This window comes from Apis mellifera, linkage group LG12 (genome assembly GCF_003254395.2).
Source record: "Apis mellifera strain DH4 linkage group LG12, Amel_HAv3.1, whole genome shotgun sequence".
Taxonomy (NCBI): Eukaryota; Metazoa; Arthropoda; class Insecta; order Hymenoptera; family Apidae; genus Apis; species Apis mellifera.
The window spans coordinates 3,859,222-3,878,221 of NC_037649.1; the positions used below are offsets into that span (position 1 = coordinate 3,859,222).

Here is a 19,000-nt window from a genome sequence, read left to right on the forward strand (position 1 = left end):
ATAAGTTAATTCACAGCTTATATTATTAATGTAATATCTCCATCACATGTTGCAAAGATACCCGTGATTATTATACAATTTCACTCTGTTTATCATATTTTTTTGCTATCAAATTAATTATAGTTTTACTTCTAAATTAGAGTTACTTTATATCACAATATCTCAAGGCACTTAAAAAAATTTCTTTTTTTCTTAAGCACCTTTTCCCCTTCTCATTTAGTCTGACATAAATATAACATAGAACATTCAAAAGTTTGTAGTGCTATTGCTTCTATTGACTTTTTTACCCACTGCTCGAGACGATGTTCTAGTTGGTGTAGGTCTTAGTTTGTAGCCTCCTGCATTCATTGTATTATTAATAGCCGCTACATTTGGAGCAATAGTTTTTAAACACTTAGCCGCTTCTTGCAGTTGCTTTGACAAAATTTCATTTTTTAATTTTTCTGCATTCAGTTCTCGTCGAAGTTGTGCTTTTGTTTTATTTCCAAATGGGCACAATACTCTATGCTGTATAAGACAAATTGCTGATGGTCTCATTTCAGGATTTGGATGAATCATTAACTATAAAAAAAAATAAATTTATTATATCATTCTATAAAATAAATATTTAAATAATAGAATTAGAAAATGAATTTACTTTAAGTAATTCATTAAGATCACGGCTATAATGGGATAATTCCTTTAAATTTCCATTTCTAATATCATGCCATTCTGGTCCATTTTTAGGTAGTGGACCTCCACCACCTGCTTCATAAACAGTTAATCCAAAAGCAAAAATATCAGCTTTTGGTAAATGACTAAAATCTTCGCGTAAAATTTCTGTTGGCAAATATCTACAATCTCCTTCTTCAACTTGAGGATTATTAACGGATGTAACATGACCCAAATCTCCTATTTTATAAGTAATTTCTTCTTCGATAGTTTCCTCTTCGTCGAAACCATCATCAGCTGAATCATAATTAACTGCGAGTAACCTCTTTTCTTTGGAAATAAATATGTTTCCAGGTTTAATATCCATGTGTACTAATTGCATACTGTGAATATATCTTAAACCTTCAGCAACATGTAACAACAATTGTCGCATTTCTGCTTCAGTGAAATGTTTTTTTTCCTTTTCTAAATTGATAATTGCATCTGCTAAACTGCCACCATTACAATATTCATTTTGAATTATCATATGATTATCTTCTGCCCATGCAGAATAATATCTCACAACATGTTGATGTTTACCAAGTACAGCATGCGCATACACTTCATTTAAGGCATTCTTTTCATTAATACTTCCAGCAACTGGTTTAATACTTTTTTTAATAGCATAAGTGCATCCATCTAATCGGTTAATACATTTATAAACTGAACCAAATTCACCTGTTCCAATTAAACCAAGTTCATGGAACTCTTGATGATATCGTAAAATATTCGAATCTTGCAATGCAACACGTTTTGTAGCTTGTTCTATTTCGTTATCAGAATCTTCAGAATCGGCGAGATCGAATTTTGGTATTTGAATATCTGGAGATCTAAAATTAAGAGAAAATAACTTTTATTATGAAATCAATAGTATTATCAAATTGATCGATTTTTATATTTATACTTACCCATTAAGACTACGTTTAGATCTAGTGCGTTTTCTTGCAGTTAACAACATTCCATTTGGTGTAAAAGGATTTACATTAGCAGTAGGTTTGTCAGATTTATTTTGATAATTACATGATCTAGATTTGTCTAATGAAAATAGTCTAGTACATTTAGATGGAAATGGAGTATGCATTGCACTCTTTTCCATTAATGTCTTTGGAGTAGCAGGAGAATCAAATAGACGTAAAGCTCTAACACGTTTATAAGGTGGACTACATGCCATTGATATTTTTTGAGAACATATGTTTTCACGAGGTGGAATTCTAATTCTTGATGTACCTGCAATTTATATTTTTTAAAACAAATACGTATTTGATGCAAAATTTTTCTTGTATTGAAACTCCATGCAAAAAAATTTGTGTTCACTATTTCATTATCAACCATAATCAATATATTTTTATATATGTATTTTTTGATATTTTTTTTTCATAATTATGATATTTTTTTATTCATATTTTTTTAATATTTTCTTTTTTCATATTTTATATTTTTTTTTATTTGTATTTTTTAAATATTTTCTTTTTGTTTCATACTTTTGATTTTCTTTCATATCTTTGATATTATATATTTTTTTTTCATACTTATATTTTTTTTATTTATATTCTTTTTCATAAATAATATTTCTTTTTATTTATATTTTTTTAATATTTTCTTATTGTTATTTTTTTTATATTTTTTTCATATCTTTGATATTATACTTTTTTATATATATATTTCATATTCTTATAATATATATCCATATATTTTATATTTTTTTTATGTTTATATATATTTTTTATTTATATTTTTTTAATATCTTTTTGTTTCATATTTTTGATATTATACATTTTTTTATATATTTATATATATTCATATATTTATATTTTTTTCATAGTCTTCACATTCTATATTTTTTTATATTTTTTATTTTACATTTTTTTCATACAATGTTTACAATATTTTTCATATTATATATATATTTTTTTTTTATATTTTTTGTTTTACAATTTTTCATTTTTTTTATATTTTTTGTTTTACATTTTTTTATACAATATTTTTTATATTATATATATATATATATATATATATATATATATATATATATATATATATTTCATATCTTTTTTATTCTTTTTTATTATATATTTTTTCTTCTTTTGTTTTAACTTTTATTTATAAACTTTAATTCTTAATACAATTATTTATTGTCATATACATCACTAAGTATATCATATATATATATAATAATTATATTTTTATATAAAATATATAATATTCATAGAACTATTATATATTTTTTTTATTCATTTAAAAATATATATATAAAAAAATATGAATTGAATTTATTTACAACAACAAAAATATAATATTTTAAGTTAATAAAAAACAATGTAAAAAATAAGTATAAAAATTTACATTCTTTAAAAATATTATTTATAATTCTCATAAAAAAATATGATTTAAAACTATATATGTATATTATAGAAAATGGCAAGAATGAAATTTTGAATACAAAATTTTAAAATTATATAAATATATAATAAATAAATATATATATATATATATACAATGTACAGTGATTTATCTCGAAATATTTCGAAAAATAAAATAATATAGAAAATGTTTTAATATTTTTATATATGAAAATTGTTTGCAAAAAGATATAATATTACATATATATAGTTTTTGTATAAAATAAAACATTCAGATTATATAAATTTTTTAAATGGACTCATATAATTTTTATTACACTAGTTAGTGCATTTCATTATTTCCTATATACTAATTATTTATATCGAAAAATTTATAATTTATAACATGTTGTAATTTGAAGTTTGTAAAATTTACTTATATGAAAAACAAAAACAAGTATAAAAAATATCGCTTCACATGTTCAACTTATTATCTTTCAAGTTTTATAAATTTTAATATTTTTTAAAATAAAGATTTTTTGATATAAATAGCTTAATATTTTCGTAAGAAATAATTACTGGTCAATTAATGTAATAAAAATTATATGATTTTATTTAAAAAATTAAGATTAATTTTCATATGATTTGTACATTTCCATCTATAGAAAAACTATTATTATTAGATATTATTATTAGATCTCTTTCTATTAAATAACTTTTATTTGAAATATTTTTATGTATTTATATTTTTTGAGATATTTGAATAATTCAAGATAAATCGGACATGGTATATATATCTTAGAAACCGACCAACAAGATTTAATAAGTGATTCCTAAATGATTTTAAATAAATCATTTGATAAATCAATGATTTTAAATAAATTTCAAATAAATAAATAAATTTTTCTTTTGCAAAAATTTTGATTTGGACAAGTTACTAATCAAAAATATAAATATTATTTTAAGTTAATAAAATAACTTAATGAAAAGCCTCTATCAAACAAAATTTAAGGAAGAAAGAAGAGGAGAAAGACATCTCTCAAATTTTAACTTTGAATTAGTTTTCGAAATATTTATGAAAAACTTAGTATTATATATTGAATTTTGTTTACAGGTGATATAATGGTACAACAATTCGCTGCAAAAATTATTATTATTTAATATCTAAAATTGCTATTTTTAAAGAATTAGCAAAAAATTAGTGCAGTCAATAAATTAATTCATATTATAAACAAATGGAAATTAAAAAAAAAATTTAAATGAATTTAATAAAATTTTTCATGAGAAAATTACGTAATGTTATTTCTTTAAAAGACAATTTTCGCAACAACGCTGCAAATATTTAATAGCTAATCTCAATATCTATATATAATCTATATGTATCTTATATGTAAAATCTTTAGTTCTTCTAAGTTATATGTAAAATCTTAATGCTTCTAAGAAAATTTATAAATTTTAACAGCATTCTGATCGGAAATCGTTTTTAAATTCTAAAATTAACTTAATACAGAATTGTTTCTCTTAGAAATGTACTGAAATAACAGCAATATTTGCTAAAATGTTTTGCAAATTAATTTTTTGACATCGTATTTGATATTTAAATCAAATGTGTTTAATTTCCTGAATACGAATGATTAGATTTTCATTGGATTATAAAGCATTCTATAGATATTAGATCAATCGATATATTTATTTATGTAATCATAAACTACTTGATATTTGACGACCAAAATGGAGACTTATATTAATAATATTTGAATAGGCAGCAATCAATATATTAATAATATCTGTATTCTTCTATGCAATTTTTAATGTATAATACGAAAATTTTTCATTAATATTTAGAAACTAATAAATATTCGAAACTAAAATTTTAAATTTAAATTTTGATTCCTTGTTTTTTATTATCCTTTTAAATTTTATATCGATCAGTGATCGATATCTTTTACAATTATAGTTAAAAACATTGGCCAATCACATGGCGCATAAAACTTGCGTCATAATGGTAGAGCATAGATATGTATCGCCAGGATATTGTTATATTGAGCAAATTGAAAAATTGCTATAGTCAGCACTTATGATCATATTGTAGCATTTAGCGTACCAAACTATATTTCCGCATTTTCTATGAAAAATAAATATTTCGTGAAAAATTATAAAAATAAATATGGAATAATTTTAAATGCTGTGATAGCTTAAACATATTTCATAAATAAAAGACGCTGCTTATTTTACGCAAGAATTATATTATTAAGCACTTAGATTTATTTATTTATTTTATTTTATTATTTATATCTATCTACTCTAGAAAAATAATATATTCTGTTAAAATTTCAGGATTTATGAAATATTTCATAGGCATTTCAAGAAATACTCTTATAAACCTCCATAAATGGAGGTAGAAATCACGTGATGTGAAAATGGCAATAGAAAAGAAGAAATTTCTGCAATAATATTTGACTATTTGTTCAAGTCCGGCAATTCGCCGGTAATACGTACCTAACATTATAATCGTAGCGCGATATTTACGTTCTACGATTAACTAATATATATAATAATTCGTAATAATAAAACCGAAACAAAAATTTTTAGGAAAAAAAAATGTTGATTAAAATCATCACTTTAAAAATCATCAATTAAGTCTTGTCGGTTGATTTCTGGGATTTCTGTATAAATATATAAGGTATTAAAATATTCATAAGACCCTTTTAATGAATTAATTTTAAAGGCTAAAACAAATATAAAAGTTGACATACAAAAATATCGGCTGAGGATAATTTATTAAATTATAAGTATATAAAGCATTATTTGCATATAGATGACGCAAAATAGAGTGACATGGTTTATTTTCCATTATCTCTCTCCATCTTGCTTTTTTATTGCATATATCATATATTCATAATTTAATAAATAAGCCTCAATCAAGATTTTTGTATATTAATTTTTGTATTTCTTTTAGTCTTTGAAAATGAACAAAGATATCACATTAAAAAATAAATTTAATAGCAAAAAAAAAACAATATATAAATATGCATGTTATAAATTTAATATGTTATATTTAAATTTTATATTTTTTTGTGTTCATAATATAGTTCGCAATATATTAGTATTTGTTAATATTTTAATATAATGAAAAAAATTGTTTGTTATAGCATTCATTGTAACATTGTTATAAGACATTACATTGCATATATACAAAAATGTTTCATATTATTAGAATCTCTAAAGCATAACTAACAAGTCATAACTATAAACAAACTATTACAGATATTGATATAATATAAAAATAGGTTGAATTTTGCCTTCACAAATAAAAAATAAATAGAAATATCTTTATAAAACAAGATAATAAAAAAAAGCATTATTTTTTATTTTTAAAATTATACATTTATTTTTTCACATAATCACTATTTATTGTAATATATTTTCTCTAATATTACACTAATTTTTGTAATCTTGAAAATTATTCATGAAAAAATCTTAAAACTATTTTTTCATTTCTCAAATCTTTTCATCACAATTGTTTGCTCTTTTAATATTTAATTTAAAAAATAATTAAAATTATTAGGTAAATCTAGATTATATGATAGGTATGCAGTTTTGAGAAAAAATTGACTTTTTCATAAATGGATTATAAAAACCAGTAGTAGTGAAAATGTATTGTTATAAATGATGATTATATAGAAAAATTATGTAATTATATAAATTTAAAAATAAAAAATAAAAGTTTTTTTTATTGTTATTTTATAAAGATGTCTTCTCGTTCATTTTTTATTTAACTGAAAGAAAATTTTTCAATCTATTACAATATGTCTTTTTTATAAATTAACAAAAATTAATCATTTACAAATATAAACAAAATACAAATAAAATAATTTTAAGGACAAATCTTGGAAAAGATGTTAAAAATAGAAAAGATGTTATTTCTATTTTTTTAAACAAAATGACTTATTAATTTTTTGTTAATTTTGTTTAAATAACTACCATTAAATCTAATAATATTTGAAATATTTTTTTTATTTTTTTATATAATTTAAAAATTAATAATACAAAATATTCTACATTATCTAAAAATATATTGAAGAAGAAATTTATATCATATATTTTCAATAATATGAATTTTCTTCGTCATATCTTTTTATATAAAATATTCTTTATTGTAATTTTTTAAATATAGAAAAAAATATATCAAATAAATATCATTAAGTTTGATAACAGCTATTTAAATAATGAAAAATAATAATATATAATATATAAAATAATAATTTATTTTATTTAAAAAAAAAAGGAAAGCATCATTTTTTCTTTGAGACTTCTTGAAACTAAGCTTTTTTTCTTTCTAAATTTTTTAAAATTTTTTCTATTCAATTTTTTATTGCTTTACTTACTAATTAAATTTTTAATTTTAAAAAAAGGAATTATCTGCAATAGTTTTAAAGAAAACAATTTATAATCATTTTTATCAACTTGTAACATCTCATAAGTTTGTATATATACATTCTTTCTTTTCAAATTTTTATATAACATACATATATACAATGAAAGAAAATCTAAAATAATAACAGTACATAGTATAATTATATTTACTGATTACTTTTTGATTTCTTTTTTTAATTATATACATGCAAGCATGATGTAAAACAATTGTCCATGAAAAATATCAATTTTCCCACACCATGCACATCGCTTAAAATAATATAAAAAATTAAAAAGAAAAATCATGCTTAATTATAAAATAAATTTTTATAAATACAAAAATAAATATATTAATAAAATATATTAATAAAATAATTATATAGAATTACGATAAAAAAAAAAAAACGATGAAAAAGTCATTACAGAATGAAAATTAATATAATAGTTAGAAATTTAATATTATACAAAAAAATATCTAAAAATACTAATAAAAAGAAAATACAAACAAAATTATATATATTTTGATATAACTACATAAAATATATATATAATATAAGATATATATAAGATATATATAAGATAATAAAGAATATCTTTAAAATCAAGGTCTCATAATTTTACATTATAGTTAAAATCTTATATAAAAACAGCTCGCAAAAAAAATAAAAGAATTGAAAATTGTACTAACCTGTCATGTTACTGATCGGCGTCTTATTGTTATTAATTGGCACAGATTGATTATTTTCACTGTCACTACAGTCCATTGTATTACTAAATGATAATTTTCTTGGTTGAAGTGGGGGTGAACATCCAAGATCTTCTGCTGAAGAATCTAAAATATCGTCAACATCACAACCGGAGCTATTTGTACGACAGCTAATGTTTAGCTCCTCGTCCTGAATATCGCATGCGTCGAAATGCAACTTTTGTGCAACTTCCATGTTTTCAAATTGTCACCATACGTTTCCTTGTATATAATCACCTCGTATACACTAATAATACTGAAATAAAATAAATACTAATTGTAATATCTTATCAATTACATTTGAATACATTCATTCAAATAATCGCTCGTACCACGCTATGTTCGTTATGGCGGGTGGCCCAATGTTACTTGGGAAATTACAGCTAACCAATTGGAAGCTTCTTCGAGGACGAGAAGCTATTGAATTTGATATAACGCGTTTTACTATTGGTTGTGATTATTCACAATGTTAATACATAGTAGCGTCATCTGCACACATTTTCGAGGGTGGAACCATTCTCAGTCTAATTCTAAAAACTTTATGTCACATTTTATTTTGGAAGTCTCACCTAAAATCAAAGAATACTTAAAAAATATAATTTCTTGTTGAATAATAGATGAAAACAACTTCTGTCTTTGTATTGATAATTTCATTTAGTAAATTAAATAATCTTCTATAGAAATAAATCATATATTAACAAATTATATTATTAACATATAATTATAACGTACAAATTTCAATTCAAAAATTTATAAAGCATAAAATCAATTTGAATATAAATTTCATAACTATGAATTTAAACAAAATATCATAAATAGATCAAATAAATTATTTGAAATTTATTTTAAAAAAAACTAATGTATTGTTAATGATTATCATATTATTTATTAATTGCAAAAAAGATACTTTTTTTATAATATTCTATTTCTTTTTTAAATTATAAATTTCAGGAAATCTAGACACAATATATATAATCTGACTTCCTGAAAAAAAAAGTGAAATTTAAAAGCAAATTCAATGAGAATTAACATGCAGTAAACATACTGTGATTTAAAATAAATAAAAAAAAAGATTTTTTTTATATCTGTTAAGTAAAAACATCTGTAACTCATGTAAGGAAAGAAAAATCTTTTGCGTCTTTTACCTTATTCAGACAAAGAGCCTTACGGAGCAGTGAAAGAATTTTTATCGAGCAGCTGCAACCTGTAGCATTTGTATACACGATATTGGTTTGTATTAGTATAGTCGGATCAGTGGTAGGGGTAACATAGTAGTTCGACGTGCGATATGATGGGAATTTTAGTGGCTACGATGGATTTTTTCTAAAACGATGCTACGACGCCTTGCGGTGGAGATACGAGATTCATAGAATAAAATAGAAAGGATAATTATTTCTTTATCATATATTTAAAGTTAAGACGTTCAAGTATTAAAATATAATGGCAAACGTAGAAATCGACATCGTAGGTGATATGCAAATACCACAACAAAAACAAAAATCTAGCACTGGGTAATCTTCAAATATATGATACATGGACATGATAATGAAAAATAAAATGTCAAATATTTATTATCTAACCTATAAGAAAATTTTACAATGTTAATGACATTGACATCTTATTAATATATTTGTTAGTTAATTAAAATAACCATATTCTCAAATTATACTTATTTTTAAAATTTATTATGTAAATTTTTCTTTATTATTAACATTTAAAAAATATTTTTTAATATTTAATTATTTTTAATGAAGTATTAATAATATTTATAATATGCATATTTTGTTTTATAGGTTTGAATTCTTACAGATACCACAACTTCCACTTAATAACATAGGATATCCTCAAGCTCATGAATGGATTGAACATAGAAAAGCAAATATTAGATCATGGTCTTTGTTTCTTAATACAAGTAATATAAGACCTGCTCCCAGTTTACCAAGATTGAGTAAAAGAATTGTTAGAAATATTGAATATTTCCAAAGCAATTATTTATTTGTATTTATTGGATTAGTTATATATTGTTTGTAAGATTTATTACATTCAAAATTTATTTTTAGAAGAATAAATATACTTTTTAGAATAAGTATATTTTAAAATATAATAATCTCAAAATTACATTTTAATATTAGGATTACATCACCATTGTTGCTGCTCGCTGTTGTTGTATCTCTTGGCACTTGTTATAAAGTTTCACAGCGTCATGCTAAACAGGAACTTATGATATTCAATCATAAATTAACATTAGCTCAAGTTTATACTTTGGTAGGAATTTGTTCATTGCCAATTTTTTATTTGGTTGGTGCCGGTGCAGCTTTATTTTGGGTTCTTGGTAAATAAAATAATTCTAATTTTTATTTTGATATAATGTTACAGAATATTATACATTATGTATATAAAAATTTTATTTTAGGTGTATCCTGGTTTTTAATAACTTTACATGCAGCATTCTATAATATAGACTCTGTATTATGTCCAGGAGAAGATGAACTTAATTCTTTAGTTATGCAAGAAGTATGATCTGTATTGTAAAAGATTTATATACAATAAAAAATAAAAATACAAATTTTATGTAATATGTAAATAATATAAAATATTACATATTTATGTATTATTAAAAGATATATGTAAATCTTAATTTTAAATATTTTGATGAATTTTAATTTGAAATAATAGATAATATATCAAATAAGAATGTTTACATAATTTACATTTACATTTTTATAGAAACTATAAAAAAATAATTTTGTATTATTTAAGAAAATAAAAAATTATAATATAAATTTATAATAAATTAATTTAAATTATATAAAATTTTATAATAAATTAAAACAAAATTTTTTTTTTTTTTTTATAATAATTTTAATAATACTTAAAAAACATTATTCAACAAAATATATAAGACCATTAAATAAATGTAATTTTATATAAATAAATATAAATTTAAAATTTTAAATCAATATTATTAAATTTATATTTTATTATAGGAAAAAAATTTATTTATTTAATTTAGAATTTATATAAATTAAATTACAAAATAATTGGCATCAATTTATTATCACGTAATCATTTAATACATTGTTGTATCACTTACATGTTAATATGATTCACGAGATGCATATACATTTATACATAAATGTATATTATACATTTATACATGAATGTATATTATACATTTATCTCATCATTACATGATATTTTTTTCATATTTTTTATATAATAAAATTAACGTATTAAAATACGTCACATTTATAAAAATACACGTAATTATTTAGATTAATAGTTTATAAAAAAATATAAATAGTAAAGCAAAGGTTAAAAATACTATATAATGGAATTATAATATTCACAATTATGCGACAATTTCCTGCTTCATATCTGAACAGCATCCGGAATTAAAGATTCCCAATGGAAACATAAAAATTTTGTAAGCATAAATTTTAATTATTATTTCTTTCGTAGAAAATGTAATGTTGTAGCCTTACATTAACAATATAATATAATCTACTATTTTATATTGTATTAAAATTTATTTATATTTTTTGAATGGAAAAATGTATTTTTTTCAAAATTGAGATAAATATTAAAAATAATTCATAATATTTGTTTTTAAAATTTATTATCTATTTCTAAATTTTTATATACATAATATACTATATATTTTAATTTCACAATGAAAATATTTATACTTTTCTATTAAACTTTTAATTTTTAAAATTTAAAAAATATTTAATTATTTATTAATTTATTTGTCATTTATTACTTTTTCTCTAAAAATATTATATAAGTAATATAAAGTTAATAAATCTTAATATAATTTTTATTTATTTTAATTGTTTATTATTATTGTATTATTGTATTATTATTGTTCATTATTTTATTTATGTCTTAATATTTATTTATTTTGTAAAGTATAAGTTAAATTTAATATAAATTCAATTTATTATTGGTTAAAATGTTTTTATAATTATGTATTATAGCATTTTTTTATATATAAATTTTTTTTATTTGGCTTGCATGTAGTATATATTATTTGATTCAAATAAGTAGAATTTGAATATTGATCAATTCAATTAAATATGGAAGAAGAAGATGAAGAAGTTTCTACACCATGGATACAAAGACATAGAAATAATATATCTGAAGCAAGTCTTTATCGATCAATACAAAGTCATTTAAATGCAGGATCTGTACAAACATTATATCAAAGTGTTCCTAATATCTCATTAAATAATATTGGAAGCATGAATACCTTAAATAGTATGCATAGTGCAATCTCTATGGAAGATATTCAACAAACACATAATGATGATACATTAACTTTTAATAATGATACCAATGAAACAATCATTGATGGTAGTTGTACAGATTTAAGAAACAGTAAAAGAAGTTCAAGATCGGTAAATTTAAGTTTATAATTATATATATTATACATATACATATTTATACTTATATTATATATTATACATATACATATTTTAAAGATAATGTAAAATATAAATAATAATTAATATGGAACATTAATCTTTTTTTTACAGGCTTCAAAATGTGGAACAATTTTTAGTTTATATTTTCGTGATGAAATTCGTACAATTGATTTTGTACTTGTTTGGGATGAATACAATGTTGAAGCTCAAACATATCGTTGTACTGAATATAGACGTGTAAGTTACATAGTTTATATAAATAATATAATTAAAGATATAATTTTTGTTTTATTTTAATTTTTTATTTTTAATTTTTAGATATTTGAAAAAAATTTAGAAAAGGAAGGTTTACAATTAGAATATGAACAAGCAGAACCAAATGGTTTACATTTCATAAAAATTCATGCACCTAAAGAAGTATTAAGACGGTATGCTGAAATATTAAAACTTAGATTGCCAATGAAAGAATTACCTAGCATGATGATTTTTGAAAATCGTAGTAACACATTAATTAAAGAAGTCAATTCATTATTCAAGAGAATTATGAAAAAGTATTATGTAAACCAAACAATATTTCCAACTTTGAAACATAATTTTACAGCTGTTTATAGCCGTGATAAAGAATATTTATTCAATTTGGATTCACCAAATTTTTTTACTACTGCAACACGTGCTAGAATTGTACAATTTATTTTAGATAGAACCAGATTTACTGAAACTAAGGATGATGATTTTGCATTTGGAATAGATAGATTGATTTCGGAAAAAGCATATATAGCCGCATATCCTCTTCATGATGTAAGTCATTTTTTTGTTTTTTTCATATTAATTAAATTATTTATTATGCTAATTATTTTAATTTTACGCTTAAATTACACATATGTATACTCATATTTTCTTCAGAAACTTTAGGATTATAGGATTATTATATGGAATATTTAGATATATCTATATATGATAATATCAACAAAGCTTATTATTTTATGCTTGCCCATTTTAAATTGTTATATTCTAAACAATTATATATATTCAATTATACATTGAAAAATTTTTAAAGGACAATAATAAAGGACTAATTTAATGGTTAGTTGTTCATTTTCAATTATTTTGATCTTATATTAAATACAATGTGATGTATAAGATTTGTATATTATATTTGTTGTGTGTTGTATAATTCATTTTTATATACTTATTGATATTAATAAAATATATCTTTTAATAATTGAATTTTAATATAAATATAATAAAATTATTTAATATAATAAAATGAAATTATATTTTTTTAATTAGATTACTCTAATATAACATAAAAAAAAAATAAGAGAAAAAAAAATAATAGAACATAAAAAAAAAATAAAAACAAATGCAAAATTTTTAATGATTATTTTTACTAATTTTTTTTTATATTTAATTATTTACATATTATTATATTATATTATTATATCATTTAATTATTTAATAATAATTGTTTTTTTATTATTTTATTATAGGTTTTGTTGGTATATCATGTTTAAGACTTCAGAAATTTTGTAAAGTGTTGCTTTTTTAAATATTTTGTGAATATTTTATTTACAGAATATACAATATAATATGAAAAATATTTTGAAAAATATGATTTTATATTTATTTTTTCTAAAATAAAAATTTTAATAAAATTGTTAAAAATTATAATATTTTTGAATCAATATAATTATATATATAATTATTTATTAAATAATATTATTTTTTATATTTATTTTAAGTTTTTTAAATTTACAAATATAGTATTTAATAATGAGTATTCTATTTATTATTTATTATATATTTTTATGTATTTTATATATCCTTATTTTATTATATATCCTTAATTTATACTAGATAAAATATAGCTAAATAAAATAATATTAATAATTTAATTAAAAGTTTAAACTATTAATATATATTATTTATATAGAAAAAAAAAGATTGAATTTATCTTGATTATAAAATAGGTGCTAATAGGTTGTTAACAAGAGAAGTTCTCCAGTCCAAAAATTTTTTATTTTTACAAATTTATTTTAATCTTTGTATAGATAATTGAATGCCTATTTTTGTCATTATTTTATAAATACTTTTATCAATTTATATTTTTTATATGAAAAAATTTTTATTAAAAATTTTTTTTATTAAATTTTTTATTAAAAATTTGTAAAAAAAGCTTCAATGTTATTTATATGCTATTTTTGCATTATGTAATATATAACAAGTTTCTAAATAAGAAAAATTACAGATAAATTTAATTAAATAATTATTATGAGAAATTTAGTTAAATAAATTATAAATGAAAATTTTATAAAAGAATTATATTTATTATAAGAATATTATCTTTTTGATATTATTTTTATTTATGATTTTAAAATTATAAAAATTATATAAATCATAATTATTAAATAAAAATAGATTAATATTATCATAGAGACTCAGAATAAGTAAATGTAATATATATATATATATGAATGATTGACATTAGTAAATATAATATATATATTAAATAATTTCATTGTTTAAATAATATTTAATTATAATATAATATATCATGAAAAATTAAAAATATCTAATGTAAAAATAATAATCTAAAAAATATCTAAAAAATTTAAATAATTGCTATATATTTGATGTGATCTGAATAAATGATTTGAAGTGCTTATAATCAGTTTCTTCCTATTCAAAATAGTGAAAGTTTTAATTATTTATTCAAAAAATTGGAGAAAACTAATTAAAAAAAAAATCTTCTAAAAAAATTTATTTATTTTTCGATTTTATTTTTTCACAATTAAATAATATCTAAATAAAAATAAAAGAATATTTTAATCTCATTATATTATACATATTTTATTTAAAAAAGAATAATGTTCAAAGTATGTTTGTTGAATCCTTATTTTTTTAAATGTCTTTAATATTATTTTTCAAAAAAGAAAATTTATTTATAAGAAAATATTTATATTAAAATTTATGCTATTTTATAATTATTTTATAAAATCGATTGAAATTCCATTTGACAAAAGAAATCTTAGAAAAAATTATTATTTTTATTGATATTTCTTTTTTTTATAATAAATATTTTCTAATTTTTAAATAATAAATAAATATCATTTGATAAATTAAATTTAATTAAAAGAAAATTTTTGTTTGAAAATATTATATAATATTAGAGTTTATGAATAGTAAAATAAAATAAAAAATAAAAAACAATATTTATTAAAGTATTATAAATATTATTTATTTAGATAAAGACAATTTATTTAAAATATAATTTATTTTTAGGGTGATTTACAAGCACCAGATTCTATGAGATATCTTTTATACAAAGAATGGGCAAGCATAAAGAAATGTCTTCATTATCAACCATTAGATTACATCAAAGAGTATTTTGGAGTAAAAATTGGACTTTACTTTGCTTGGCTTGGATTTTATACACATATGTTGATACCTGCTAGTATTGTTGGTCTTTTATGTTTCATATACAGTTGCGCGACTTTATATTCTAATGAACCAAGTGAAGATATTTGTAATTTTAATGGTACCATTGAAATGTGTCCTTTATGTGATCATTTTTGTGGATATTGGGATTTAAAAGAAACATGTTTACATGCAAGAATTACATATTTATTTGATAATCCATCTACTGTTTTTTTTTCTATATTTATGTCGTTATGGGGTATGTAATAGTAATCTTAATATAATTATTCTATACATATATATATATATAAATATATATATATATATATATAAATTTGTTATATAAAATATATAATATATATTTTACAATTTTTTTTATTATTAGCTACATTGTTTTTGGAATTATGGAAAAGATATTCAGCAGAAATTACTCATAAATGGGATTTAACTGGTTTGGATGCTCAAGAGGAACATCCTCGACCTCAGTACTTAGCACGTTTAGCACATATAAAAAAAAAATCGCTCAATGTTATCACAAATACAGAAGAACCGAAAGTTCCCTTTTGGAAGATGAGAGTTCCTGCTACAATTCTCAGTTTCTCCGTCGTTTTGTTACTGGTTTGTAAAAATTAGGAAAAAGTTAAAATTATTAAATTTATTTTTATATATATTTATTTTAGATTGCAATAGCAATGGCTGCTGTCTTAGGTGTCGTTTTATATAGAATGTCTGTTTTGACTGCTTTAAGTGTTTATGGACATCCTATGGTAACAAGTTATGCAATACTATTTACTACAGCTACTGCTGCTAGTATTAATTTGTGTTGCATTATAATATTTAATTGGGTTTATGTTTGGTTAGCTGAATATTTAACAGAGGTATTTTATATCATAATATATTTTTATTCATAATATATTATTATTAATTTTTTTTTAAAATATATATTTTCATTTTTATAGATCGAACTACTTCGAACCCAAACTGAATTTGATGATAGTTTAACATTAAAAATATATCTACTCGAATTTGTTAACTATTATGCTTCCATATTTTATATAGCATTTTTTAAAGGAAAGTTTGTTGGTTATCCTGGAAATTATAATCGTTTCTTTCATTATCGACAAGAAGAATGTGGTCCTGGTGGTTGCCTTATGGAATTATGCATACAGCTAAGCATTATTATGATTGGCAAACAGGCCATGAATACGATATTAGAAATGTTGTTTCCATTATTTTATAAATGGTTAAATACTTTAAAAGTACATGTTGGAATGACAACAGAAGATGGACAAAGAAAAATTACTACTAGAAAATATCTCCAATGGATCAAAGATTATAAGTTAGTGGAATGGGGTCCAAGAAGTTTATTTCCCGAGTATTTAGAAATGGGTATCGGTATTAAATTTGTTCAAATTAATTAAATCATGTGATTAAATATATTTAAATCTTAATATTTTATATTATATTATAGTGTTACAATATGGGTTTGTTACTATCTTCGTTGCTGCATTTCCATTAGCACCATTTTTTGCATTACTGAATAATGTTTTTGAAATGCGATTAGATGCGAAAAAATTGTTAACAATGTATAGAAGACCAGTCGGACAACGTGTTACTGATATAGGTATATGGTACCGTATTTTAGATTCCATTTCTAAATTATCTGTTATAACTAATGTAAGTTCTAATAATTAAAAATTTTTTATAAAAAATATCTTATATAAAAACAATTTTTGATATATTTATAATTGAAATTTTTTAGGCATTCATTATAGCTTTTACTTCGAATTTTATACCTAGATTAGTTTATCGAATAATTGTATCTGATAATTATTCTCTAGAAGGATTTCTAGACCATTCTCTTTCGAAATTTAATACAAGTGATTTAAAAAACGGTACTGAACCATTTTCAATATCTACTCAGCGAGTTGAAATATGTAGATATCCAGATTATAGGGAACCACCCGATTCATCAAATAAATATCAATATACTATTATGTTTTGGCATGTACTTGCGGCAAGATTAGCTTTCATTGTTGTTTTTGAGGTATTATTATTATTGAAATTAATTTAAATCAAAAGTTTTAATTTGATTATTAATAAAATCAATATTTTCCAGAATATTGTTGCTCTTGTAATGATATTAGTGCGATGGTGTATTCCTGATATGAATCCGAAGTTAAGAGATAAAATTCGACGCGAAGCATATATAACTAATGAAATAATTATTCAACAAGAAACGCTTCGTGCTTGTGAACGATCTACTGATTTAGATGCAAATCAACATTTAATTAGATTAAACGAAAATGCAAATCGATGGAATAGAGTCATGAGAAGTAGTTTATCTAATTCTGAATTCGATTTAGAAATTCATGGAAGTCCTGTATCACCAGCTAATACACATTCACGTGTTAGTCCTGCTGCATTATGATCATTTTCAGATCAAAAAAATAAAAAATTCAATAAAAAAAATTATAATTGTGATTCTAGTCACATATATTGATTTCATTGATTTGACAATTTTTAAAAATGTATAAACATATTTGATAAAAATATATTATACATATAAAGGATATGAATATAAATCCATATTTGAATGAAATAAAAATTTGATAGTAATTATGGAAACTAAACAAAAATTGATATACAACAATGTTCGGTAAGGTTTATTTATTAAATTATAAACAATTTAATTTTATATAAAATGAAATGAAAATAGAATAACAGTTCTATTTTTGTTGAATTATATTTTTGATTCTTTATCTAAAATAAATTAAATTTCTTCTAACTTAATAAGCAAATCTTAATAATGAAATTTTAATCTGAATATAAAAAAGAAAGAAAATATCTAATTTTTATTTATAGCAAAATATCATATAAAAATTGAATAATTTTGATGTGATGTGTGTATGTGTGTGTGTATGTGTGTGTGTGTGTGTGTGTGTGTATAGAGAGAGAAAGAGAGA

At 20.6% G+C, this 19,000-nt stretch overlaps 2 protein-coding genes across 6 annotated transcripts; one reads left to right on the forward strand and one right to left on the reverse strand.

The window, feature by feature from the left end:
* Positions 1-97: 97 nt before the first annotated feature.
* On the reverse strand, positions 98-9,433 carry LOC551677 (wee1-like protein kinase). Its single transcript, XM_006560800.3, has 6 exons — positions 9,336-9,433; positions 8,523-8,759; positions 8,134-8,446; positions 1,599-1,917; positions 638-1,520; positions 98-561 (listed from the first exon to the last, which is right to left on the reverse strand). Exons 3-6 carry the CDS (start codon positions 8,384-8,386, stop codon positions 247-249), a joined length of 1,770 nt encoding a protein of 589 aa, XP_006560863.1. The 5' UTR covers positions 8,387-8,446; positions 8,523-8,759; positions 9,336-9,433; the 3' UTR covers positions 98-246.
* On the forward strand, positions 9,427-18,607 carry LOC724912 (anoctamin-1-like). Of its 5 annotated transcripts, XM_026444495.1 has the most exons (13): positions 9,427-9,701; positions 9,984-10,217; positions 10,323-10,522; positions 10,604-10,704; positions 12,729-12,854; positions 12,936-13,415; positions 15,900-16,293; positions 16,420-16,652; positions 16,715-16,912; positions 16,994-17,423; positions 17,506-17,711; positions 17,797-18,081; positions 18,154-18,607. In XM_026444495.1, the coding sequence occupies exons 1-13, from the start codon at positions 9,631-9,633 to the stop codon at positions 18,463-18,465; spliced, it is 3,270 nt and encodes a 1,089-aa protein (XP_026300280.1). In that variant the 5' UTR covers positions 9,427-9,630; the 3' UTR covers positions 18,466-18,607. The 5 variants fall into 5 exon arrangements, with proteins under 5 accessions (XP_026300280.1, XP_026300276.1, XP_026300278.1 ...); XM_026444491.1 differs by lacking the exons at positions 9,427-9,701; positions 9,984-10,217; positions 10,323-10,522; positions 10,604-10,704 and adding exons at positions 11,459-11,617; positions 12,214-12,590 and having other exon boundaries at positions 16,994-17,429; XM_026444493.1 differs by lacking the exons at positions 9,427-9,701; positions 9,984-10,217; positions 10,323-10,522; positions 10,604-10,704 and adding exons at positions 11,459-11,617; positions 12,277-12,590 and having other exon boundaries at positions 16,994-17,429.
* Positions 18,608-19,000: the final 393 nt, after the last annotated feature.